Source organism: Hemitrygon akajei, chromosome 11 (genome assembly GCF_048418815.1).
Source record: "Hemitrygon akajei chromosome 11, sHemAka1.3, whole genome shotgun sequence".
NCBI classification, from domain to species: Eukaryota; Metazoa; Chordata; class Chondrichthyes; order Myliobatiformes; family Dasyatidae; genus Hemitrygon; species Hemitrygon akajei.
This window is the reverse complement of record NC_133134.1, coordinates 174,137,536-174,164,925: the sequence shown is the minus strand read 5'-3', so window position 1 is coordinate 174,164,925 and position 27,390 is coordinate 174,137,536. Positions and strand designations below refer to the sequence as shown.

General features: G+C 43.7%; 2 protein-coding genes across 8 annotated transcripts in view; one reads left to right on the top strand and one right to left on the bottom strand.

Annotated features, from left to right (window-relative positions):
• tubd1 (tubulin, delta 1) overlaps window positions 1–14,450 on the bottom strand; it is a 106,925-nt gene extending 92,475 nt beyond the window's left edge. For 2 of the 6 annotated variants that reach the window (XM_073062301.1, XM_073062302.1), the window contains exons 1-4: window positions 14,376–14,450; window positions 9,920–10,087; window positions 9,103–9,253; window positions 5,067–5,283 (exon numbers count right to left, since the gene is read on the bottom strand). In XM_073062301.1, coding sequence (XP_072918402.1) covers window positions 5,067–5,283; window positions 9,103–9,253; window positions 9,920–10,073 — 522 coding nt within the window. In that variant the 5' untranslated portion in view covers window positions 10,074–10,087; window positions 14,376–14,450. Of the gene's footprint in view, window positions 1–5,066; window positions 5,284–9,102; window positions 9,269–9,919; window positions 10,088–14,375 lie in introns of those variants that run through there. The other 4 variants (XM_073062303.1, XM_073062305.1, XM_073062304.1 and 1 more) reach the window with 4 other exon arrangements.
• Window positions 14,451–14,493: 43 nt separating this feature from the next.
• The window catches only part of LOC140736308 (short transient receptor potential channel 4-associated protein-like), a 155,689-nt gene continuing 142,792 nt past the window's right edge, over window positions 14,494–27,390 (top strand). Inside the window, exon 1 of one of the 2 annotated variants that reach the window (XM_073062299.1) lies at window positions 14,494–14,679. In XM_073062299.1, the coding sequence (XP_072918400.1) occupies window positions 14,509–14,679 (171 nt within the window). In that variant the 5' untranslated portion in view covers window positions 14,494–14,508. The remainder of the gene's footprint in view (window positions 14,680–27,390) is intronic. The other variant, XM_073062300.1, reaches the window with a different exon arrangement.

Sequence of the window (27,390 nt, the reverse complement as noted above, 5' to 3'; positions counted from 1 at the left end):
ATGCCAGTATTTTCATAGATTTCAATCCACTTTCATAATGTCTCTGTTTCAGAAACATTAAGTTTTTCCTGATTTCTTGCGTAGCCAAATTATTTATTTCATTCCTAATTCTTTTAATTTCCCATAATGTATCCTGTGCCAAATTCAATTTGTGTTTTTTCTCTAGTTCCTTCAGCCTATTTTGTAATTCCTCTAATGTTTTATTCCTTATTTTTTTCTTATATGAAGATATCGCTATAATTTTCCCTCTTAAGACCGCCTTCAGTGTATCCCATAAAATGGGAGGTGAAACCTCTCCATTATCATTAAATTCTAAGTAGAGACCAATTTCTTTTTTAATTTGTTCCTTAAAGTACGGATCATTGCGTAGACTTGAATTTAGTTTCCAAATAGTATTCTTTGGTTGTAGGTCAACATCAACAGATAAATATACAGGTGCATGATCACTTACATCTATTGTCCCAATTCCACAGGTGTTTATTTTGTCTTTGTCTTTTCCAAATGTTATGAAATAGTCTATTCTTGTATATACAGAATGCTGAGCAGAATAATGAGTGTAATCCCTTCTGTCAGGGAAAAGGTCCTTCCATATATCAATTAAACCAACATCCTCAAAAAGTGTATTAACTTTCTAATGTAAAGATTTTGTTTCATTGGTTTTTCTATTGGAAGAGTCTAAGTTTGGTTGTAATTGTAAATTTAAGTCTCCCGCTCATATCAGGAGACCTTCTGTTTCCGTTACCATGATATCAGTAATTTTCTGAAAGAAACCAATATCACTTCCCGGGGGTGCGTATATATTCAATAGAGTAACTGAATTGCCATCTGTATTCCCCTTACCAGAATATATCTGCCTTCTTTATCTCCCATTTCGAATATTTTTTCAAAATTTAGCTTACTTGAGATAAGAATAGCAACTCCTCTCCTACGTCCTGATTTATATGAGGAGAAAAACAGATTAGTAAAGCCCATTCTCTTTAGTTTTTTATGCTCATTATCATTTAAATGAGTTTCCTGTAAATATACTCCATGGGCTTGTTCTTTTTTCATTTTGGATAAAATTCTCTTATGTTTGATTGGATTTAATAGCCCATTTACATTAAAAGAAATGAATTTTACCTTGTCCTTAGCCATCTGTATTTATCTGTCAATGTATCATTGAAATTAGAATAAAACTTAATCGATCTACTCCTTGAACAAATAAGAACCAAGAAACTCAAATAATAACAAAAATGGCAACGAACGTGTGATTCCAAGGCTGAGGTCTCAGTAAATGACCCTGCATTGAGCTAGAGGAAATGTCTAGCTGTGGGGGATAACCCCTCCTACTTGTGAGTTGAGGGCCCCCATTGCAATGTTTATAAAAGTCAGTGAACAAATCCATTACACAGAAAAGATTTCCCTGTGTACTCCTCCTATATATACATATATATACGCACACACACACACATATATATGCATACATATACACACACATATACATATATACGCACACATGTATATATACATACACATATATGCACACACACACACATATATATATAGTCATTTTGATGGGGAAAAAGGAGTAAGTGAGCGAATAAAGAATAACAACTAAGTACCGTAGATTTCGCACTACAGAGCGCACCTGATTAAAAGCCGCTGGCTCTAATTTTAGAAAGAAAATCAATTTTGTACTTGTACAAGCCGCACCGGATTTTAGGCCGCAGGTGTCCCACGTTGTAATATGAGATATTTACACAGAAAGATATTACACGTGAGGATTTTTTAACTTTTAATTAAATCCGTATGGTAACATAAACAAATACATATTGCAAATGCTTTTTTTCGAACCGTGCCTGTAACGCGGCTACTTTTAAATATACATACGTATCGGTAACACACAAATTACGTTGCGTATACTTTTTTACTGAACAACATTCCAATATCTCCTAACGACTGGTAAAAAATATATATACTGCAGCCTACCAGGAAAAGTTATTGATCGCCTTTAACTTAAAAGCAGCGTTTCAATCGGGTCTAATGCCGCTCGCCCCCCACCTTCCCGTTTATCGCAAACCGGTATTTCCCACAAGACGCGGCGAAACCGGATGTGACGTCATAGCATCCCGGGATGTAGTACAGAAAACAAATATACCGGGTACTTAAACACTTCTAACTTTAACTAGAAAATACTAACAAATGAATTACTAAGCGAAAATATTATAAACTAAATAACTGCCATAAAGGCAGCACAATGCTTTTCTTCGAGTGTTTTCCATGTTGATGAGGATGAGTACAAATGACTGATTTACAATAATTTAATTGTGAAAGTGCGCTTGATTTATCGTACAATTTCATTGGACCTCTGTGAACTACTCATCAATTTTATTGGTCTACTGTTAAGAGGCAAAATGTTTTTGGCGGCATGAAAAAAAATCATGCATTAGCCGCACCATAGTAAAGGCCGCAGTGTTCAAAGCTGTTCAAAATGTGGGAAAAAAGTAGCGGCTTATAATCCGACATCTACTGTAATATAAAATCCACATTATAATAAGTATTTCTTGAGATAGGTAAATCACCATGTACTTTTGCTTCCGTTTAGCTTCTCAACATTTTTAAAGTTAGCCAAACCTTATGGCTCTTCTGAAGGGGGTGAGGACTGTCTTTGGGAAACTCCCGGTCTCTTCCTGATATGTTTCTCTCAGCCTCCTCCCATCTCCTGCCTTCTCGTTTCTCGCACTATTTCCCAAGCCGAGCAGGACAATTCCTCAGCCAGGCTTTCCTTCGTTTTGGTCACGCTGACGGGCAACCCTCTGGCCTTCATGTCTGTAGTCGCCTCTTCCACTGTCTGGTACAACCGCGTCCCGTTATCATAAAACACTCGAAGTTTAGCAGGGTACGGAGTTTGAAATCTAATCTTATTTTGCTTTAATACTCGCTTTACTTCGGAGTATTCTTTGCATTTCTAGAGGAACGCGGGGGGGGGGGTAATCTTGGTCGAAATATATTAATTTATCCTCTAAAAACACACTCTTCTTACCCCAGGCCCTTCGTAGAATCTCCGCCTTGGTGCTGTACCGAAGGAATTTAATTATTATTGAGCGTGGCTTTCTATCCTGGGTAGGTTTTGGGACTAACGTGCGGTGGGCTTTTTTGACTTCCAGCTTCATAGCCGGGGGAAGATCTGGCGTGTCCCGCAGTAACTTTCCGACAAATTCCGTCATAGACGAGCCCTCCGCTCCTTCTGGAACGTTGTAGATTCTGATATTTTTCCGCCGTGATCTTCCCTCCAGGTCAAGCAGTTTACCTTTTGGTGATGTATTATTTTTATTGTATCCGTTCCACGTTTTGAACGCAGTCTTCCACCTTCTCAATGCGAGTCTCTGCCACCACTATTTTTTGATTAACGCTGGCGAGCTCTGTCTTAATATCACGGAGCTGCTGCTTCATATTTTTCTGGACCGCCATTATTTCTTTCAGGATTTCGAAGACATTCGCCGCTTCGTCTGAACGAGGCCCAGCAGCTGTCTCGCTAACACGCGGTCGGGTCGGAGAGCCGCTCACTGCACTCCTCTCGGACGCAGGCTCCACAGTGTTGCTTTTTTTATTTCCATTTCTTCTCCCCATTCTTGCCTTTCTTTTCACTTCAAATATTTTTCGAAAAATATTATATTTGACGGATTAATGGGGCTTAATACGCGTTTTTCCGGAGGCGCTAGTGACTTAAGCTGCCATTCTCGATGATGACATCACCAGAAAAACTGTACTCTCTCTATTTTGTTGATATCTTTCCTATAATTCGGTGACCAGAACTGTACACAATACTCCAAATTTGGCCTTACCAATGCCTTGTACAATTTTAACATTACATCCCAACTCCTATACTCAATGCTCTGATTTATAAAGGCCAGCATACCAAAAGCTTTCTTCACCACCCTAACCACATGAGATTCCACCTTCAGGGAACTATGCACCATTACTCCTAGATCACTCTGTTCTACTGCATTCTTCAATACCCTACCATTTACCATGTATGCCCTATTTGGATTATTCCTACCAAAATGTAGCACCTCACACTTATCAGCATTAAACTCCATCTGCCATTATTCAGCCCACTCTTCTAACTGGCCTAAATCTCTCTGCAAGCTTTGAAAACCTACTTCATTATCCACAATGCCTCCTATCTTAGTATCATCTGCATACTTACTAATCCAATTTACCACCCCATCATCCAGATCATTAATGTACATGACAAACAACATTGGACCCAATACATTGGATCCTGTGGCACACCACTAGTCACCAGCCTCCAACCTGACAAACAGTTATCCACCACTACTCTCTGGCATCTCCCATCCAGCCACTGTTGAATCCATTTTATTACTTCAATATTAATACCTAACGATTGAACCTTCCTAACTAACCTTCCGTGCGGAACCTTGTCAAAGGCCTTACTGAAGTCCATATAGACAATATCTACTGCTTTACCCTTGTCAACTTTCCTCATAATATATCAATATATCATTTGCCTTTCTACCTGTGGCTGCATCTGCATGTTAGCTTCTAAATGTACATGAACACCATGTTCCCTTGAATATCATCTTCCCATCTCCTGACAAATGCTGAACCCAAGAGGTTAACCTCATATTTTTCCACAAGGTGTATCATCCGTTATGCACCTAATCATTCAGCTGCTCTACATCCTCTAGAAGACACTTTATTTCTCATGACCTTCCCAATTTGTTTTAACAACCTTAGACGCTGCAGATCTGCTCCTTTTTGTAGTATGATTGATGCCACAGGTATAAAAGAGCATACTGCAGCATTGTGGGTGCTGCTCCCTGGAATGCACCTATGTAGACAAAACCAAGTTTTCATTCTACTGATTGTAGTTGACTATTGGGCTAAGTAGAAAAAAAAACACCACAGGCTCTATAAATAAATTTCTACAAAGATTCCAGGTTAGCAGTCAATTTCTATCCTACTAACAATGTTGTTTAAGTTTTATCGTTCTGCACCGACATCAGCATAAGTGGGACACAACATCTGTACAAACTTTATGACAGGGCAGAGATGTAGCCTACCTCTCCAGTTCCATAAGGCCACGTAAGTTGATTTAGTATCAATGAGTGTGGGTATCTATCCCGCAGGCACTGAGTAACAAATGTACCCAACCCGGACCCAGTCCCTCCAGCCAGACTCATCATCGTCAAGAAACCACTGAGCCGCTCACATTTCTCAACCTCCCGTTGGACCAGGTCCATCACAGCTTCTTCGTGTCGGGGACCATGAACGCAAAACCTGAGCATCAAAACACAGAGAAAACAAAGTTTCACTACATTTGTAATGATCTTACACCTTATTATTTACTGGAAAGCTGTTACACTTTATTCTGCATTCTGTAATTGTTTTACCTTAATATATTGTGTAATGATTTGACCTGTACGAACAGTATACAAGATTAGGTTTTCACTGTATCACCGTATGTGACAGTAATACACTAATACTCACACAATTCATTTTAAAGTCAATGGGATTATGAGAGGCATAGATAGGGTGGATAGCCAGTACCTGTTTCCCAGGGCACGAATAGCAAACACCAGAGGGCATATGTACAAAGTTAAGGGAGGGAAGTTTAGGGGAGACATCAGGGGTAAGTTTTTTTTACACAGAGGGTTGTGGGTGCCTGGAATGACTTGCCAGGGATGGTGGTGGAGGCTAAAACATTAGGGGTATTTAAGAGCCTCTTGGACAGGCACATGGATGAAAGAAAAATAGAGGGTTACGGGGTAGTGTGGGTTTCGTACTTTTTTAAAAAGGAATATATGGGTCGGCACAACATCGAGGGCCGAAGGGCCTGTACTGTGCTGTAGTATTCTAGTGTCTACTGTCTAGGGGTATTTTACTTAAGTGTGGTCATAGTTTGACTGGATTAAATGAAGCTTCCTTTCGAATACAACAAGATCCCAAAACAGGAATGCAATAGTGACTAGAATACGAGCCTATAATATCTTACTTACTGAATCGTGCTGAGATAGCGCCTGCGTACAATGCTCCCTTAAGTCGACATCTTCTGGATAGATCACTAAACTATCGTTTTAACGTATTTTATGCGTTCTATGTTTTTTTCTTGTGTTGACTGTGATTCTGGAACTATTGGAGCCTGTGTTTTGCTGTTTGGAGATTGTTTGGGTTCTTCAGCGCTCTGCAGTCTCTGAGAGGATTCCGGGAGGTAGAGGCAGCGTGAATGAACCTTGTAGTGAGAAGACTGCAGGATGGCATGCAAGCTGATGTTTGACCTTATTTCACTAATCAAAATTTCCATTGTTTGATGAAGGTAATTGAACCATCAAGGTGGAAGTTTGGAGATCATTTGGGTGTTCTGATGCTCCAAGAAGATTCTGGCAGGTAGTGTGCATGATCCTCAAAGGGGCAGGCTGCAGGATGGGGCACAAACCGCTATTTGGCTCCATTTGGATGAGGAAGTGGAGGGATGGGTTAGTAAGTTTGCTGATGACACAAAGGTTGGGGGTGTCGTGGATAGTGTGGAGGGCTATCAGAGGTTAAAGCAGGTCATTGATAGGGTGCAAAACTGGGCTGAGAAGTGGCAGATGGAGTTTAACCCAGATAAGTGTGAGGTGGTTCACTTTGGTAGGTTAAATATGATGGCAGAATATAGTATTAATGATAAGACTCTTGGCAGCATGGAGGATCAGAGGGATCTTGGGGCCCGAGTCCATAGGATGCTCAAAGCAGCTGCGCAGGTTGACTCTGTGGTTAAGAAGGCATATGGTATATTGGCATTCATCAATCATGGAATTAAATTTAGGAGCCGAGAGGTAATGCTACTGCTATACAAGACCCTGGTCAGACCTCACTTGGAGTACTGTGCTCAGTTCTGGTCGACTCACTACAGGAACGATGTGGAAGCCATAGAAAGGGTGCACAGGAGATTTACAAGGATGTTGCCTGGATTGGGGAGCATACCTTATGAGAACAGGTTGAGTAAACTCGGCCTTTTCTCCTTGGAGCAACGGAGGATAAGAGGTGACCTGATACAGGTGTATAAGATGATGAGAGGCATTGATTGTGTGGATAGTCAGAGGCTTTTTCCCAGGGATGAAATGGTCGCCACAAGAGGACACAGGTTTAAGGTGCTGGGGAGTAGGTACAGAGGAGATGTCAGGGGTACGTTTTTTACTCAGCGAGTGGTGAGTGCGTGGAATGGGCTGCCAGCAACGGTGGTGGAGGTGGATATGATAGGGTCTTTTAAAAGACTTTTGGATAGGTACATGGAGCTTAGAAAAATAGAGGGCTATGGGTCTGCCTAGTAATTTCTAAGGTAGGGACGTGTTTGGCACAACTTTGTGGGTCAAAGGGCCTGTATTGTGCTGTAGGTTTTCTATGTTTCTATTTCACCAAATAGCTTCCATTGTTCACCAACTAAAGTGACGAGGGAGACTCAAACATCGAAGTGAGAGCAGAGGGTGAGTGTTGACTGCCTGCCTTTTGATCAGTTGCTCTGTACCAGTGAGGGGAGAGCCTACCACTGTTCCCAGGCCCAGAGAATATTTTCCAGGATTTTTCTACATTCTGGATGTGGACTTTGGAGTTCTTATTGTTTTTATATTCTGTGTTTCTTCGCCCAATCTTCTCGTTGTTTTTTCTGCGTGGGGACGGGGGTTTGAGAGTTGATGTGTCTGATCCGTTTTGTTTGTTTTTTGTGCAGGAGGAGGGATTTGGGATTTGATGTGTCTTCTTTTTTTTTGTTTTTTTTGCGGGAAAGTGGAACTTGGGAGTTGATAATCACGCTGCCTCTCTTTTCTTTTCATTCTTGGTTTCATGGCTAGCCAGAGAATTGAAGAATTTCTGAGTGAACACCCTGGAAAAGGTTTCACTGCTAATGTAATGGTCTTTCTGCAGAGGCAGTGTTGGGTTATGGTAAGTGATAACGGGTGCTTTGGAATGTGTGCCGTCCAATAAAGGGAGTATGCTTTTGTGTTGTGTGCCTGACATCGGAAGTGATCTGGGATTTTGTTCGGCGGGAGAAGACGTCGGAGAGATGAGGTCATAGTACTCGACACAGAATGGGGCCATGATTTGACAAAGCATGGGGAGATTGAAGGAGAATTGGTGAAGAGGAAATCGTGAGCTCCAACTTGTGCACATTAGACCGCACATTAAAATTGGCCCTTTTCTTTTTTTTTGCTTTTTCTTTACTAACTCTTTAGTCAAATTAAGAATTATAAAACTAAATCTATAATTATAAAGTTAATTGTATGCGGTGTACGTCTGTTATTTTGTGGTACTTATTTCTAACCAGGTAACAAATCACACACCATCCACGCAAACAGGGGCTTTCGGAGTGGGCTCACACCTCAAGCTCACACGTTTGGTGGGGCCAGAGATTGTCTTCCCTAGACTTACCCAGCTGACAGAACCAGAGTTTCAGAGTTGTATACCTTGAAAATAAATAAACCTGTGAACCATTGAGTGTGCTGTTAAAATTACAAGTATTTCAAATAGCTAAAATAATAATTTTGAGATGACGCACCTATTGGCTTAGTTTGATTTAATTCTCAGTTGATTTAAAGTAGGGGTTCCCAACCTTTGTTATGCCAATACCATTAAGCAAGGGGTTGGTGGACCCTAGGTTGGGAATCCCTTTTAGAGGATTATAGATCTGAACAACAGAAAAACTCAATCAGAAGCAGAACCTTAACTAAAGATACAGTGGGGGCGGGGAGGGGGGATTGCTGCCGCTTAGACACGGGAGGGAGGGGAGCTGGGGTGGACCAGGGTTCTAACATTTAACTGTCATTCATTCTTTGGGGCACTCCTCTGTTTTCATGGATGGTTGCAAAGAAAAAGCATTTCAGGATGTATATTGTATACATTTCTCTGACATTAAATGTACCTTTGAAACCTTTGAGACTGGAATTAGCAAAGTGCTCTCAAATAATAAATGGCAGACAAATCAGTCAAAGCACATCACTTTTCCAATTGTGTTAATTTTCACAACAGATCAGTAAATCTTAAAGCAACCGGCTTCTGCTTTCCATAAAAAAAGGAAATTAGAGTAACAGAAAATGTTCTTGCAATTCTTTGACTGAATCTTACCCACTTGCCCAATTATTTCCGGATCCTTGTTTCTGGCAGAAGGATGATTGAGCTCCATATCTCCAGCTCCCTGAGTTTGCAGCTTTAGACATAGTGTGGCTGATGACTTTTGGCTCCATGTCAATAAGAACAGCCCGAGCTACTGGTACTCCTGCAAATCACACAACTGCTAGTCTCTTAACAACTGACCACAAAGCTCAGCAGAAATTTCACTTGACAGCTTGCTTTGAAATTATTTTATTTCAGCAACCCAAATGAAGAATTGTTGGCTCAGAATGAGGAAGAAGGGAATGGAGAGGCTCTGTCTGATTTACCTAGAATGAAGAAGGAATAAAGTTATGAAGGGGATAGAAATGGTAGGTAGTGAAAACTTTTCCAATTTGTTGGGGTGCCTACAACAAGAAACCACAGGTTTAAAGTGAGAGGAAGAAAGTTTAGAGGTAATACAAGAGAGTTCTTTTCACACAATGAGTGGCTGAAGTCTGGAATGTGCTGCCTGAAGAGGTGGTAGAAGCGGAAACTCTCATGATATTCAAGAATCATTTAAATCACCAGGACATTAAAGGTTAAGGACCTAATGTGGTTAAATGGAGTAGTTTAGATAGCAACAATAGGTCAAAGGACAAGTTACTGTGCTGAAAGACTTCAACTCTACCTACAATGCTAGGTAATGGTATTAATGCAAAACTTTAAAAAATCATTTTAAACCAAGATTTAAATGATCACCTGAATGAGCTACTTCTTAGTTACTTTGATTTAATGGAAATATATTGGCTCTGTCTTTTAGTAAGTCCAAGGGAAAAAAAAGAGGCCTCACCGTCTGTGCTGCTGCTGAAGAATCGCTCCTGTGAAATGCTGGAGTAACACTTGCTCTCGTTGGAGCCACTCCGCCCATCTGTGCTTACCGCTTCAAACAGTTGCTTCCCAACCTGGTTCCCACACTGGCCAAGTTGAACGACCACCAGAGACATGACAGGTGAACCCCCTGTTCATACAATTAGCATAGAATAAGCCCAATAACCTGCTGTCTACCACAACAAAACACACAATTCTCACAGTGAGAAACCAAGATTGCTTCCCACAGCATCAGCAGCCCGATGGCAGCCAGAAGATAGAACATAGAATAGTACAGCACATTACAGGCCCTTTGGCCCACAATGTTGTGCCAACCCTCAAACTCTGCCTCCCATATAACCCCCCACCTTAAATTCCTCCATATACCTGTCCAGTAGTCTCTTGAACTTCACTAGTGTATCTGCCTCCACCACTGACTCAGGCAGTGCATTCCATGCACCAACCACTCTTTGAGTGAAAAACCTTCCTCTAATATCCCCCTTGAACTTCCCTCCCCTTACCTTAAAGCCATGTCCTCTTGTACTGAGCAGTGGTGCCCTGGGGAAGAGGCGCTGGCTGTCCACTCTGTCTATTCCTCTTAATATCTTGTACACCTCAATCATGTCTCCTCTCATCCTCCTTCTCTCCAAAGAGTAAAGCCCTAGCTCCCTTAATCTCTGATCATAATTCATACTCTCTAAACCAGGCAACATCCTGGTAAATCTCCTCTGTACCTTTTCCAATGCTTCCACATTCTTCCTATAGTGAGGCGACCAGAACTGGACGCAGTACTCCAAGTGTGGCCTAACTAGAGTTTTATAGAGCTGCATCATTACATCGCGTCTCTTAAACTCTATCCCACGATTTATGAAAGCTAACACCCCATAAGCTTTCTTAACTACCCTATCTACCTGTGAGGCAACTTTCAGGGATCTGTGGACATGTACCCCCAGATCCGTCTGCTCCTCTACACTACCAAGTATCCTGCCATTTACTTTGTACTCTGCCTTGGAGTTTGTCCTTCCAAAGTGTACCACCTCACACTTCTCCGGGTTGAACTCCATCTGCCACTTCTCAGCCCACTTCTGCATCCTATCAATGTCTCTCTGCAATCTTCGACAATCCTCTACACTATCTACAACACCAACTTTTGTGTCGTCTGCAAACTTTCCAACCCATCCTTCTACCCCCACATCCAGGTCGTTAATAAAAATCACTAAAAGTAGAGGCTCCAGAACAGATCCTTTGTGGGACACCGCTAGTCACAACCCTCCAATCTGAACGTACTCCCTCCACCACAACCCTCTGCCTTCTGCAGGCAAGCCAATTCTGAATCCACCTGGCCAAACTTCCCTGGATCCCATGCCTTCTGAATAAGCCTACCATGTGGAACCTTGTCAAATGCCTTACTAAAATCCATGTAGATCACATCCACTGCACTACCCTCATCTATATGCCTGGTCACCTCCTCAAAGAACTCTATCAGGCTTGTTAGACATGAGCTGCCCTTCACAAAGCCATGCTGACTGTCCCTGATCAGACCATGATTCTCTACATGCCCATAGATCCTATCTCTAAGAATCTTTTCCAACAGCTTTCCCACCACAGACATAAGGCTCACTGGTCTATAATTACCTGGACTATCCCCACTACCTTTTTTGAACAAGGGGACAACATTCGCCTCCCTCCAATACCATTCCTGTGGACAACGAGGACATAAAGATCCCAGGCAGAGGCTCAGCAATCGCTTCCCTCGCCTCGTGGAGCAGCCTGGGGAATATTCCATCAGGCCCCAGGGACTTATCTGTCCTAATGTACTTTAACAACTCCAACACCTCCTCTCCCTTAATATCAACATGCTCCAGAACATCAACCTCACTCATATTGTCCTCACCGTCATCAAGTTCCCTCTCATTGGTGAATACTGAAGAGAAGTATTCAATGAGGACCTCGCTCACTTCCACAGCCTCCAAGCACATCTTCCCACTTTTATCTCTAATCGGTCCTACCATAACTCCTGTCATCCTTTTGTTCTTCACATAATTGAAGAATGCCTTGGGGTTTTCCTTTATTCTACTCGCCAAGGCCTTCTCATGCCCTCTTCTTGCTCTTCTCAGCCCCTTCTTAAGCTCCTATCTTGCTACCCTATATTCCTCAATAGACCCATCTGATCCTTGCTTCCTAAACCTCATGTATGCTGCCTTCTTCCACCTGACTAGATTTTCCACTTCACTTGTCACCCATGGTTCCTTCACCCTACCATTCTTTATCTTTCTCACCGGGACAAATTTATCCCTAACATCCTGCAAAAGATCCTTAAACATCGACCACATGTCCATAGTACATTTCCCTGCAAAAACATCATCCCAATTCACACCCACAAGTTCTAGCCTGATAGCCTCATAATTTGCCCTTCCCCAATTAAAATTTTTTCTGTCCTCTCTGATTCTATCCTTTTCCATGATAATGCTAAAGACCAGGGAGCGTTCTATCCTTTTCCATGATAATGCTAAAGACCAGGGAGTGGTGATCACTGTCCCCCAGATTCTCACCCACTGACAGATCTGTGATCTGACCCAGTTCGTTACCTAATACTAGATCTAGTATGGCATTCCCCCTAGTCGGCCTGTCAACATACTGTGACAGGAATCCATCCTGGACACACTTAACAAACTCTGCCCCATCTAAACCCTTGGAACTAATCAAGTGCCAATCAATATTAGGGAAGTTAAAGTCACTCATGATAACAACCCTGTTATTTTTGCACCTTTCCATCGTACAATATTCCAGGTGCAGGTTAGCAACGTTTTATAAAACTCAGCCCTGATGCACTATGGCATGTCCAGTGAGGGCAAGAATCCCGATACCTTCTTCTCTGTCCCTCTGCAATTGGATCCTCGACTTCCTAACTGGAAGACCACAATCTGTGTGGATTGGTGATAATATCTCCTCCTCGCTGACAATCAACACTGGTGCACCTCAGGTGTGTGTGCATAGCTCACTGTTCTACTCTCTCTATACACATGCCTGTGTGGCTAGGCATAGCTCAAATACCATCTATAAATTTGCTGATCATACAACCACTGTTCATAAAATCTCAAGTTAGAGACAAGAGGGCATACAGGAGCAAGATGTGCCAACTAGTGGAGCAGTGTCGCAGCAACAACCTTGCAGTCAATGTCAGTAAGACACAAGAGCTGATGTGGACTTCAGGAAGGGTAAGACAAAGGAACACATGTTAATCCTCATTAAAGGAATCAGAAGAGTAGAAAGTGAGCAGTTTCAAGTTCCTGGGTGTCAAGATCTCTGAGGATCTAACCTAGTCCCAATATATTGATGCAGTTATAAAGAAGGCAAGATAGCAACTATGCTTCATTAGATTTGGTATGTTAACAAATACACTCAAAAACTTCTATAGATGTACTGTGGAGAGCATTCTGACAGGCTTCATCACTGTCTGATATGGGGTGGGGGGAGCTATTGCACAGGACCAAAATAAGCTGCAGAAGGTTGTAAATCTAGTCAGCTCCATCTTGGGTACTAGCCTACAAAGTACCCAGGACATCTTTAGGGAGTGGTGTCTCAGAAAGGCAGTGTCCATTATTCAGGATCTCCAGCACCCAGGGCATGCCCTTTTCTCACTGTTACCATCAGGTAGAAGGTTCAGAAGCCTAAAGACACGCACTCAACAATTCAGGAACAGCTTCTTCCCCTCTGCCATCCGATTTCTGAATGGATATTGAACCCGTGAACACTACCTAACCTTTTTAACATATATTGTTTGGTTTTGCACGATTTTTTATCTATTCAATATATACATATATATTTATATAGTAATTTATTTACTTGTTTATTATTATTTTATTGTTTTCTTCTTCTATATTATGTATTGCATTGAACCGCTGCTGCTAAGTTAATAAATTTCACGACACATGCTGGGGTGATAATAAACCTGATTCTGATTATCTACTCGTTCTGTCTCTTTCTGTCGCTGTGGACCTGTATACTAAGACCCTTTCGCTCACCAATATTCCCTCTCTTGCTATCCCTCTTGACTAAGGAATCCTACACAGTATTTTCTACAGGGTTACGATTCCTTCCTTCCTGGAACAAAACATCCAGGTAATTCCTCGCCCTCTCCAATGAGCCAGTACCCAGAGCTTCAATTCGGCTCTAAAACCCCTCAAGCGTACCACTTTCAGAACAACACACCCACAGGGGCGGAATCTGTTGTTCCCACACTGAGTTTGGAGATGAGACTGACCATTCAACAGATACAAAAACAATTTGTCCTAGATCGCTGACAAGTGCAGCGGCTCCTCGCATCATCTCCCACCTCCCCATAATCCTGATCACCTTTGTCCCTCCGGCACTTATCTAGCTTTGTGTGCCGTTGACGCAATTCGATTAGTCTAAACAATCTCGCTGTAACTACAGACCTGAGGGAAGCAAACCGCCGGATCGCAATCGAGAGATTCAGCTTCGGCCTTTCACCCCCGGCCGCAGAGACGAAGGGGAGATCTCAACCAATGAGGGCGACGGATGGAATGAAGGCAGCCTGAGTGTTGGCCAATGGGGAGAACGGATGGGCTGAGGCCTCAGTGTTCTGTCGTGAGGGAAATGGCGGCGGTTGGGCCTGCGGAGGCTCCGAGCGCCGTGTCACGGCCTGCGCGAACGCACAACATCGTTCCTCGGCTGCAGCATGGACGCTACACGGGCCATGGGCCCACCAGGGTATCGCAGGTAAGTTAGGGAAAAAGAGACCTGGGCTTATTGGCAAGGCCCTGATAACCGGGACTGAATTTAGCGGTGGCTGAAGTGCTCTATGTGATTGAGTTGCGGGAGGGGTGGATGTAATTGCTACGGACCGGGGTTTAGTGAACGGAGGGGTGGTGGTTGAGCTTTGTTTCGGGGCTCCTGGTCCGTCTTGCTGCGACACAGAGTCAGGGCCTCCGCCACCAAGAAATGCGGTACCAAGTTTCGGTGGGGGGATATGTGGGGTAGAAGGGAGCGAGGGCTTCAGTAATACTGGGGTTCGGTATAGTTGGTAAAGAAGGTTACGATACTGTGTGTTGGAGGAAGAGTTTGGATACAGGACGATTAATTTTAAGTGATCAAAATGTTTGCGATAGAAGGGAAAAGAAAATGGGTGGTTTCTAAAAAGAAAATTCAGTTTGGATGCTCACCAGGAACAAATGTAAGGATATAAATGAATATTTAACTCGTGTTACAGCGAGTTGGCTTGCAATCATCATGGCTTAGTGACTTACCCATAGTAAATGTTGCTTTTTAAAAAGTTTCTGGCTTTTAGAATTGTTGCATAGAGTCAGAGCACTACGCACAAAAATAGGCCCCCTGGGCCATTTAGTCTTTGCTAAACTTTTATTCTACCTAGACCCATTGACCTGCAGCTGGACCATAGTCTTCAATATCTCTCCACTCCATGTCCTTTTTCTAACCTCTCTTAAAGGTTGCATTTGAAACCTCATCCTTCACTTATGCTGGTATTTCAGACATGTACTTGGAGTGAAGTTCCCTTAAGATTTCTCTTAAATATTTCATCTTTCACCCTTGGCCCATAATCTCCATAGATTTACCCAGAATTTGAAAAAGCGTGCTTGATTTTACCTTCTCTATATCCTTCACAATTTTGTATGCCTCTGTCAAATCTCCCCTATTTTTCCAATGCACTGGAGAAAATGTCCAAACCTTTCCCTATAACTTAGGTCCTAAAGTTATAGAGTCATAGAAAATTACAGCACAGAATCAGGCCCTTCAGCCCATCTATTCTGTGCTGAACCATTTAAACTGCCTACTCATCAACCTGCATCAGGACCATAGTCCTTCATAGCCCTACCATGCATTTACCGATCAAAACTTCTCTTAAACGTTGAAATTGAGCTTGCATGCAACATTTGTACTGGCAGCATATTCCACACTCACAACCCTCTGACTGAAGATGTTTCTCCTCATATTCCCCTTAAACTTGTCACCTTTCATCCTTTACCCATGACATCTGATTGTAGTTCCATCCAACCTCCGTGAAATATAAACCCTATCTGTACCCTCATAATTTTGTACACCTCTATCAAATCTCCTTTTGGTCTTCTGTGCTCCAAGGAATAGTCCTAACCTATTCAATCTTTCCTTATAATTTGAGTCCTCTACACCTGGCAACATCCTTGTAAATTTTCTCTGTACTCTCTCATCCTCATTTACATCTTTCTGATAGACAGGTGACCAAAACTGTGCACGATACTGCAAATTGGGCTTCACCAACACCTTGTACAACTTCAAAATAACATCCAATCTCCTTTGATTTATAGCACAATACTTGGATTTATGAAAGTTAAAGTGCCTGAAGCTTTCTTCATGACCTTATCTATCTGTACTTTAAATGAATTATGGACCTGTATTCCCAGATCCTTTTCTTCTACCACATCTCCTCAGTGCCCTACCATTCACTGTGTAAGACTTACCCTGGTCGGTCTTACTGAAGTGCAATAACTCACAATTGTGTGCATTAAATGTTCAGGGAATATTTGCATGGTGTTCTACATGGGTACATTCCAATGAGACAGGGAAAGGATGATAAGGTACAGGAACCATGGTGTACAAAGGCTGTTGAAAATTTAGTCAAGAAGAAAAGAAAAGTTTATGAAAGGTTCAAAAAAACTGGATAATGATAGAGATCCAGATCTGCATTGAGGTCGGTGACCAGTGGTGTACCCCAAGGATCTGTTCAGGGGCCTCTTCGCTTCGTGATTTTTATAAATGACCTGGATAAAGAGGTGGAGGGATAGGTTTGTAAATTTGCTGATGACACAAAGGTTGGGGGTGTTGTGGATAGTGTGGAGGGCTGTCAGAGGTTGTAGTGGGACATTGACGGGATGCAAAACTGGACTGAGAAGTGGCAGATGGAGTTCAACCCAGATAAGTGTGAAGTGGTTAATTTTGGTAGGTCAGATGTGATGACAGAATATAGTATTAATGGTAAGACTCTTGGCAGTGTGGAGGATCAGGGGGACCTTGGGGTCCGAGTCCATAGGACACTCAAAGCTGCTGTGCAGCTTATCTGTAGTTAGAAGGCATATGATGCATTGGCCTTCATCAAATGTGGGATTAAGTTTAAGAGCTGAGAGGTAATGTTACAGCTATATAGAACCCTGGTCAGACCCCACTTGGAGCACTGTGCTCAGTTCTGATCACCTCACTACAGGAAGGAATTGGAAACCATAGAAAGGGTTCAGAGAATATTTACAAGATGTTGCCTGGATTGGGGAGCATGCCTTATGAGAATAGGTTGAGTGAACTCGGTCTTTTCTCCTGTGAGTGGCGGAGGCTGAGAGGTGACCTGATAAAGGTATATAAGATCATGAGAGGCATTGATCATGTGGATAGTCAGAGGCTTTTTCCCAGGGCTGAAATGGCTAGCATTAGAGGGCACAGTTTTAAGTTGCTTGGAAGTAGGTACAGAGGAGAGGTCAGGGGTAAGTTTCTACATAGAACAGTACAGCACAGTACAGGCCCTTTGGCCCACAATGTTGTGCTGATCCTTAAACCCTGCCTCCCATATAACCCCCCCCCACCTTAAATTCCTCCATATACCTGTCTAATAGTCTCTTAAACTTCACGAGTGTATCTGCCTCCACCACTGACTCAGGCAGTGCACCAACCACTCTCTGAGTAAAAAATTCCCTCTAATATCCCCCTTGAACTTCCCACCCTTTACCTTAAAGCCATGTCCTCTTGTATTAAGCAGTGGTGCCCTGGGGAGGAGGCACTGGCTGTCCACTCTTATGTATTCCTCTTAATATCTTGTTTACCGCTATCATGTTTCCCCTCGTCCTCCTCCTCTCCAGAGAGTAAAGCCCTGGCTCCCTTAATCTCTGATCATAATGCATACTCTGTAAACCAGGCAGCATCCTGGTAAATCTCCTCTATACCCTATCCAATGCTTCCACATCCTTCCTATAGTGAGGTGACTAGAACTGGACACAGTACTCCAAGTGTGGCCTAACTACAGTTTTATAGAGCTGCATCATTACATCGCGACTCTTAAACTCTATCCCTCGACTTATGAAAGCTAACACCCCATAAGCTTTCTTAACTACCCTATCTACCTGTGAGGCAACTTTCAGGGATCTGTGGACATGTACCCTCAGATCCCTCTGCTCCTCCACACTACCAAGTATCCTGCCATTTACTTTGTACTCTGCCTTGGAGTTTGTCCTTCCAAAGTGTACCACCTCACACTTCTCCGGGTTGAACTCCATCTGCCACTTCTCAGCCCACTTCTGCATCCTATCAATGTCTCTCTGCAATCTTCGACAATCCTCTACACTATCCATGACGCCACCAACCTTTGTGTCATCTGCAAACGTGCCAACCCACCCTTTTACCCCCACTTCCAGGTTGTTAATACAAAATCACGAAAAGTAGAAGTCCCAGAACCAATCCTTGTGGGACACCCCTAGTCACAACCCTCCAATCCGAATATACTCCCTCCACCACGGCCCTTTGCTTTCTGCAGTTAAGCTAATTCTGAATCCACCTGGCCAAACCTCCCATGCCTTCTGACTTTCTGAATAAGACTGCTGTGTGGAACCTTGTCAAATGCCTTACTAAAATCCATGTAGATTACATCCACTGCACTACTCTCATCTATATGCCTGGTCACCTCCTCAAAGAACTCTATCAGGCTTGTTAGACATGAGCTGCCCTTCACAAAGCCCTCCTCTCCCTTAATACCAGCATGCTCCAGCACATCAATCTCACTCACATTGTCCTCACCATCAATTTCCCTCTCGGTGAATACCAAAGAGAAGTATTCATTGAGGACCTCGCTCACTTCCACAGCCTCCAGGCACATCTTCCCACCTTTATCTCTAATCGGTCCTACCTTCACTCCTGTCATCCTTTTGTTCTTCATATAATTGAAGAATGCCTTGGGGTTTTCTTTACCCTCCTTGCTAAAGCCTTCTCATGCCTTCTTCTTGCTCTCCTCAGCCCCTTCTTAATCTCCTTTCTTGCTACCCTATATTCCTCAATAGACCCATCTGATCCTTGCTTCCTGAACCTCATGTATGCTGTCTTCTTCCACCTGACTAGATTTTCCAATTCACTTGTCATCCATGGTTCCTTCACCCTACCATTCTTTATCTTCCTCACTGAGACAAATTTATCCCTAACATCCTGCAAGAGATCCCTGAACATCGACCACGTGTCTATGCAACACACACAAAATGCTGGTGGAACACAGCAGGCCAGGCAGCATCTATAGGGAGAAGCAATGTTGACGTTTCGGGCTGAGACCCTTTGTCAGGACTAACTGAAAGGAAAGATAGTAAGAGATTTGAAAGTAGGAGGGTGAGGGAAAAATGTGAAATTATAGGAGAAGACTGGAGGGGGTGGGGTGAAGCTGAGAGCCAGAAAGGTGATTGGCAAAAGGGATACAGAGCTAGAGAAAGGAAAGGATTATGGGACGGGAGGCCTAGGGAGAAAGAAAGGGAGAGGGGAGCACCAGAGGGAGATGAAGAACGGGCAGAGAGAGAAAGAAAAAAAGGGGGTGGAGAGAAAAAGAAATAAAAACTAAATATATCAGGGATGGGGTAAGAAGGGGAGGAGGGGCATTAACAGAAGTTAGAGAAGTCAATGTTCATGCCATCAGGTTGGAGGCTACCCACCGGTATACAAGGTGTTGTTCCTCCAACCTGAGTGTGGCTTCATCTTGACAGTAGAGGAGGCCATGGATAGACATATCAGAATGGGAATGGGACGTGGAATTAAAATGTGTGGCCACTGGGAGATCCTGCTTTCTGTGGCAGACAGAGTGTAGGTGTTCAGCGAAACGGTCTCCCAGTCTGCGTCGGGTCTCACCAATATATAAAAGGCCACACCAGGAGCACCGGATGCAGTATACCACTCCAGCCGACTCACAGGTGAAGTGTCGCCTCACCTGGAAGGACTGTCTGGGGCCCTGAATGGTGGTGAGGGAGGAAGTGTAAGGGCAGGTGTAGCACTTGTTCCACTTGCAAGGATAAGTGCCAGGAGGGAGATCGGCAGGAAGGGATGGGGGCGATGAATGGACAAGGGAGTCGCATAGGGAGCGATCCCTGCGGAAAGCAGAAAGGAGGGGGGGGAAGATGTGCTTGGTAGTGGGATCCCATTGGAGGTGGCGGAAGTAACGGAGAATTATACGTTGGATCCGGAGGCTGGTGGGGTGGTAGGTGAGGACAAGGGGGACCCTATCCCGAATGGGGTGAGGGTAGATGTGCGGGAAATGAGAGAAATGGGAGTTTTTTCCCCCCTCCACTTTTTTTTTCTTTCCCTCTGCCCATCACTCTGCCTGTTCTCCATCTCCCTCTGGTGCTCCCCTCCCCCTTTCTTTCTCCCTGGTCCTCCCGTCCCATGATCCTTTCCCTTCTCTAGATCTGTATCCCTTTTGCCAATCACCTTTCTGGCTCTCAGCTTCACCCCACCCTCTCCGGTCTTCTATCACTTCGCATTTTCCCCTCCCCTCCTACTTTCAAATCTCTTACTATCTTTCCTTTCAGTTAGTCCTAACGAAGGGTCTCAGCCCGAAACGTTGACATTGCTTCTCCCTATAGATGCTGCCTGGCCTGCTGCGTTCCACCAGCATTTTGTGTGTGTTGCTTGAATTTCCAGCATCTGCAGATTTCCTCGTGTTGACCACATGTCCATAGTACATTTCCCTGCAAAAACAGCATCCCAATTCACACCCGCATCTCTAGCCTTATAGCCTCATAATTTGCCCTTCCCCAATTAAAAATTTTCCTGTCCTCTCTGATTCTATCCTTTTCCATGATAATGCTAAAGGCCAGGAAGCAGTGGTCACTGTCCCCCAGATGCTCACCCACTGAGAGATTTGTGACCTGTCCCATTTCGTTACCTAATACAGTCGGGCCTCCTTATCCGCGGGGGATTGGTTCTGAGACCCCCCCCCGCGGACACCAAAAATTGCGGATGCTCAAGTCCCTTATTTAACCTGAATCAGTGCAGTGGTCTTTAGGACCCAGCAGAATCCTGGACTTTATTTAACATGTTCAGAGCGGTGGACATTAGGACCCAGCGTAGCTCTGAATCCGTGGTGTTTCTGTTCGCGAAAATAATCCCCATCGAGATTGAAAATAGGTGGAAGTAATAAAGCGATCGGAAAGAGGTGAAAAGCCATCGGCCCTGTCCCGATGAAAGCTACGATTATTACTAAGCAACGCAGTGGTTTAATTATTGAAATACATATGTTTCTTAAGTGTTTTATATGCATAGAAAGGTAAAATATGTACTATATACTAAGAAAAACATTTGACTAACTGAGGCTAAATAATACCGGATGTAGCTGTTCCGACTTCAAATCCGACTTAAAGATGGACTCAGGAATGGAACTCATTCATAATCTGGGGACTGCTTGTACTTTTAAGTCATTTCTAGATTACTTATAGTACCTAATATAATGTAAATGCCAAGAAAATAGTTATACTGTATTGTTTAAAGAATAATGACAAGAAAAAATAGTCTGTACATGCTCAAACAACGAGTACTGGAGAGAGAACTTCCGGGTTTTCCCGATCCGCAGTTGGTGGAATCCGCGGATAAGGAGGGCCGACTGTACTAGATCTAGTATGGCATTCCCCCTAGTCGGCCTGTCAACATACTGTGACAGGAATCTGTCATGGACAAACTCTGCCCCGTCTAAACGATTGGAACTAATCAGGTGCCGATCAATATTAGGGAAGTTAAAGTCACCCATAATTACAACCCTGTTATTTTTGCACCTTTCCAAAATCTGCCTCCCAATATGCTCCTCGATATCTCTGCTGCTACCAGGGGGCCTATAGAATACTCTCAGTAGAGTAACTACTCCCTTCCTGTTCCTAACTTCCACCCATACTGACTCAAAAGAGGATCCTGCTACATTACCCACCCTTTCTGTAGCTGTAATAGTATCCCTGACCAGTAATGCCACCCCTCCTCCCCTTCCCCCCCTGCTATCCCTTTTAAAGCACTGAAATCCAGGAATATTGAGAATCCATTCCTGCTCTGGTGCCAGCCAAGTCTCTGTAATGGCCACTACATCATAATTCCATGTATGTATCCAAGCTCTCAGTTCATCACCTTCGTTCCTGATGCTTCTTGCATTGAAGTACATGCAGTTTAGCCCTTCTGCCTTACTACCTTCCACCATTTATTTTGCTTCTCTTTTGTCAAAGCCTCTCGATATGTTAGATCTGGCTTTACTCCATTTACTTCCACTGCTCTATTACTTTGGGTCCCATCCCCCTTGCAAATTAGTTTAAACCCTCCTGAACCATGCTAGCAAACCTACCTGCAAGGATATTGCTCCCCCCTCGAGTTCAGGTGCAACCCATCCAATCTGTACAGGTCCCACCTTCCCCAGAAGAGATTCCAATGATCCAAAAATCTAAAACCCTGCCCCCTGCACCAACTCCTCAGCCACACATTCAACTGCCATCTCCTCCAATTCTTACCATCAGTATGACATAGAACTGGCAGCAATCCTGAGAACACCACCCTTTTTTACGCGGGTAGTGGTGAACTAGTGACCTTCAGATCATTAGACCAAGCATTAACCACTTGGCCATGCGCCAACACATAGGAGCTTAGAAAAATAGAGGGCTCTGGGTAACCCAAGGTAATTTCTAAAGTAAGTACATGTTTGGCACAGCATTGTGGGCCGAAGGGCCTGTATTGTGCTGTAGGGTTTCCATTTCTATGTTGCTAAATTCCCTCTGGTCCAGAACCTGCTGCAAGCCATGATAGCCTTCCTCACAATCCACTATCTTTCCAGTCTTGGTGTCATCCTCAAATCTGATCCAATGATCCACATTATCATCCAGACTATTGATGTAGATGAGAAGCAACAATAAACCCAACACTGATCCCTGTGGTACTCCACAGGCCTCCAGTCTGAGATGAAACCATTTACTACCATTCTCTGGCTTCTCCCGCAAATCCAGTGTCTAATCCAGTTTACCACCTCATGTTGAATGCTGAGCAGCTGAACCTTCTTGACCAGCCTCCCATGAAGAGCCTTGTCAAATTCCTTTCTTAAGTCCATGTAGACAACATCCACTGCCTTGCCTTCATCAGCTTTCCTGGTAACTTCTTCAAGAAGATAGATAGATAGATACTTTATTCATCCCCATGGGGAAATTCAACTTTTTTTTTCCAATGTCCCATACACTTGTTGTAGCAAAACTAATTACATACAATACTTAACTCAGTAAAAATATGATATGCATCTAAATCACCATCTCAAAAAGCATTAATAATAGCTTTTAAAAAGTTCTTAAGACCTGGCGGTAGAATTGTAAAGCCTAATGGCATTGGGGAGTATTGACCTCTTCATCCTGTCTGAGGAGCATTGCATCGATAGTAACCTGTCGCTGAAACTGCTTCTCTGTCTCTGGATGGTGCTATGTAGAGGATGTTCAGAGTTATCCATAATTGACCGTAGCCTACTCAGCGCCCTTCGCTCAGCTACCGATGTTAAACTCTCCAGTACTTTGCCCACGACAGAGCCCGCCTTCCTTACCAGCTTATTAAGACGTGAGGCGTCCCTCTTCTTAATGCTTCCTCCCCAACACGCCACCACAAAGAAGAGGACGCTCTCCACAACTGACCTATAGAACATCTTCAGCATCTCACTACAGACATTGAATGACGCCAACCTTCTTAGGAAGTACAGTCGACTCTGTGCCTTCCTGCACAAGGCATCTGTGTTGGCAGTCCAGTCTAGCTTCTCGTCTAACTGTACTCCCAGATACTTGTAAGCTCTGTAAGATTGGTTAGACATGACCTACCATGCATGGAGTCATGCTGACGATCCTTAATCAGTCCATGTCCATCCAAATACTCATATATCTGGTCCCTTAGAATACCTTCCAGTAATCTTCCCACTACTGATATCAGGCCAATGATTTTTAGAGCCTTGAACAGCAGAACATCATTGGCTATCCTCCAATCCTCTGATACTTCACCTGTTACTACGGGCGATTTAAATATCTCCACCAGGCTGCTAGCAGTTCCTGCACTTGCCTCCCACAGGGTCTGAGGGAACACCTTGTCAGGCCCTGGGGATTTATCCACCCTAATTTTCCCCTCTTTTGTAATCTGTATAGGGTGCATGAAGTTGGTGCCACTTTGCCTCACTTCTATATGCTATGATAGATAGATAGATAGATAGATACTTTATTCATCCCCATGGAGAAATTCAACTTTTTTTTCCAATGTCCCATACACTTGTTGTAGCAAAACTAATTACATACAATACTTAACTCAGTAAAAAATATGATATGCATCTAAATCACTATCTCAAAAAGCATTAATAATAGCTTTTAAAAAGTTCTTAAGTCCTGGCAGTAGAATTGTAAAGCCTAATGGCATTGGGGAGTATTGACCTCTTCATCCTGTCTGAGGAGCATTGCATCGATAGTAACCTGTCGCTGAAACTGCTTCTCTGTCTCTGGATGGTGCTATGTAGAGGATGTTCAGAGTTATCCATAATTGACCGTAGCCTACTCAGCGCCCTTCGCTCAGCTACCGATGTTAAACTCTCCAGTACTTTGCCCACGACAGAGCCCGCCTTCCTTACCAGCTTATTAAGACGTGAGGCGTCCCTCTTCTTAATGCTTCCCCCCCAACACGCCACCACAAAGAAGAGGGCGCTCTCCACAACTGACCTATAGAACATCTTCAGCATCTCACTACAGACATTGAATGACGCCAACCTTCTTAGGAAGTACAGTCGACTCTGTGCCTTCCTGCACAAGGCATCTGTGTTGGCAGTCCAGTCTAGCTTCTCGTCTAACTGTACTCCCAGATACTTGTAGGTCTTAACCTGCTCCACACATTCTCCATTAATGATCACTGGCTCCATATGAGGCCTAGATCTCCTAAAGTCCACCACCATCTCCTTGGTCTTGGTGATATTGAGACGCAGGTAGTTTGAGTTGCACCATATCACAAAGTCCTGTATCAGTTTCCTATACTCCTCCTCCTGTCCATTCCTGACACACCCCACTATGGCCGTGTCATCAGCGAACTTCTGCACATGGCAGGACTCCGAGTTATATTGGAAGTCTGATGTGTACAGGGTGAACAGGACCGGAGAGAGTATGGTTCCCTGCGGCGCCCCTGTGCCGCTGACCACCGTGTCAGACCTACAGTCTCCCAACCGCACATACTGAGGTCTATCTGTCAAGTAGTCCACTATCCAATCCACCATGTGAGAGTCTGCTCCCATCTCTGTTAGTTTGTGCCTTAAGATCTTGGGCTGGATGGTGTTAAAGGCACTAGAGAAGTCAAGGAATGTAATCCTCACAGCACAACTGACCCCCTCTAGGTGAGAGAGTGATTTGTGCAGCAAATACGTGATAGCATCCTCCACTCCCACCTTCTCCTTCTATGCAAACTGAAGAGGATCCTGGGCGTGCCTGGTTTGTGGCCTCAGATTCTGTATTATCAGCCGCTCCATGGTCTTCATAACGTGCGACGTCAAGGCAACAGGTCTGAAGTCATTCAACTCCTTTGGTTGTGGTTTCTTCGGTACCGGGACAATACAGGATGTTTTCCACTGTCTGGGTACTCTTCTCTGCTCCAGGCTCATGTTGAAGATGCGCTGTAGTGGTTCTCCCAGCTCAGGCGCACAGGCCCTCAGTAATCGTGGGGAAACTCCATCCGGTCCAGCCGCCTTGCTGGTACAGATCTTCCTCAGTTGACCTTCCACCTGTGCAGCCGTAATCCTGGGCGTGGGCAAGGTCTCCTGTGAGTGGCTATTTTCCTGTGAGGGAAGTAAGCCTGGTGTGGATTTCTGCGGTGAGGATGAGATTGAGCTGTCGAACCTGTTGAAGAAGTTGTTCAGCTGGTTCGCTTTCTCCACATCTCCACTTATGTTTGCCCCCCGCTTTGCACCGCATCCGGTGATGATCTTCATCCCATCCCACACCTCCTTCATGCTTTTTTTCTGCAGCTTTTGTTCTAGCTTCCTCCTATACTGCTCCTTTGCCCCCCTTATCTGTACTCTGAGTTCCTTCTGAACTCTTTTAAGCTCCAACCGATCACCATCTTTAAAGGCCCTCTTCTTCTGGTTTAGGAGGCCTTTGATGTGACTAGTGATCCAGGGCTTATTATTGGGATAGCAGCGAACAGTTCTAACAGGAACAACTGCATCCACACAAAAGTTAATATAGTCCGTTGTGCATTCAGTGACCTCCTCAACGCCCCCACAGAGCCCCCCTTGCAGTACATCCCAGTTAGTAGTACCGAAGCAGTCTCTCAGGGCCATGTGTCCATCTCCTGAGTAAATACAGATGCAAAATATTTATTTAAGATCTCCCTTATCTCTTTTGGCTCCATACTTGGATTACCATTCTACATTTTGATCCAGAGGACCAATTTTGTCTCTCATAATCCTTTTGCTTTTAACATAACTGTAGAATTCCTTGGGATTCTCCTTCACCTTGTCTGCTACGGCAACCTCATGCTTTCTTTTAGCCCTCCTGATTTCTTTTTTCACCGAATTATAGGAAAGATGTCAACAAAATAGAGTACAGAGAAGATTTACTAGGATGTTACCTGGGTTTCAGCACCTAAGTTACAGAGTTGAACAAGTTAGGTCTTTATTCTTTGGAACGTAGAAGGTTGAGGGTGGACTTGATAGAGGTATTTAAAATTATGAGGGGGATAGATAGAGTTGACGTGGATAGGCTTTTTCCATTGAGAGTAGAGGAGATTCAAACAAGAGGACATTAGTTGAGAGTTAGGGGGCAAAAGTTTAGGGGTAACACGAGGGGGAACTACTTTACTCAGAGAGTGGTAGCTGTGTGGAATGAGCTTCCAGTAGAAGTGGTAGAAGCAGGTTCGATATTGTCATTTAAAGTAAAATTTGGATAGGTATATGAACAGGAAAGGAATGGAGGGTTATGGGCTGAGTGCAGGTCGGTGGGACTAGGTGAGAGTAAGCGTTTGGCACGGACTAGAAGGGCTGAGATGGCCTTTTTCCATACTGTAATTGTTATATGGTTTTTTAAGTGTTCTCTTGCATTTCTTATGCTCCATAAGCACACCTATACCTGCTATGCACTTCCTTTTTCTTTAACCAGGACTTAAATATCTCCTGTTGTCTTTACCTTTTATTCTGAGAGGCACATACAGGTTCTGTGCTCTCAAAATTTCACTTTTGAAGTCCTCCCATTTACCAAGTACACTTTTGCCAGAAAACAACCTGTCCTAATTCACACTTGCCAGATTCTTTCTGATACCATCAAAATTGGCCTTTCTCCAATTTAGAATATCAACCCACGGACCAGACTTACTCTTTGCATAGTTACTTTGAAACTAATGGTATTGTGATCACTAGATGCAAAGCATTCCCTTACATAAACTTCTGTCATCTGCCCTATCTCATTCCCT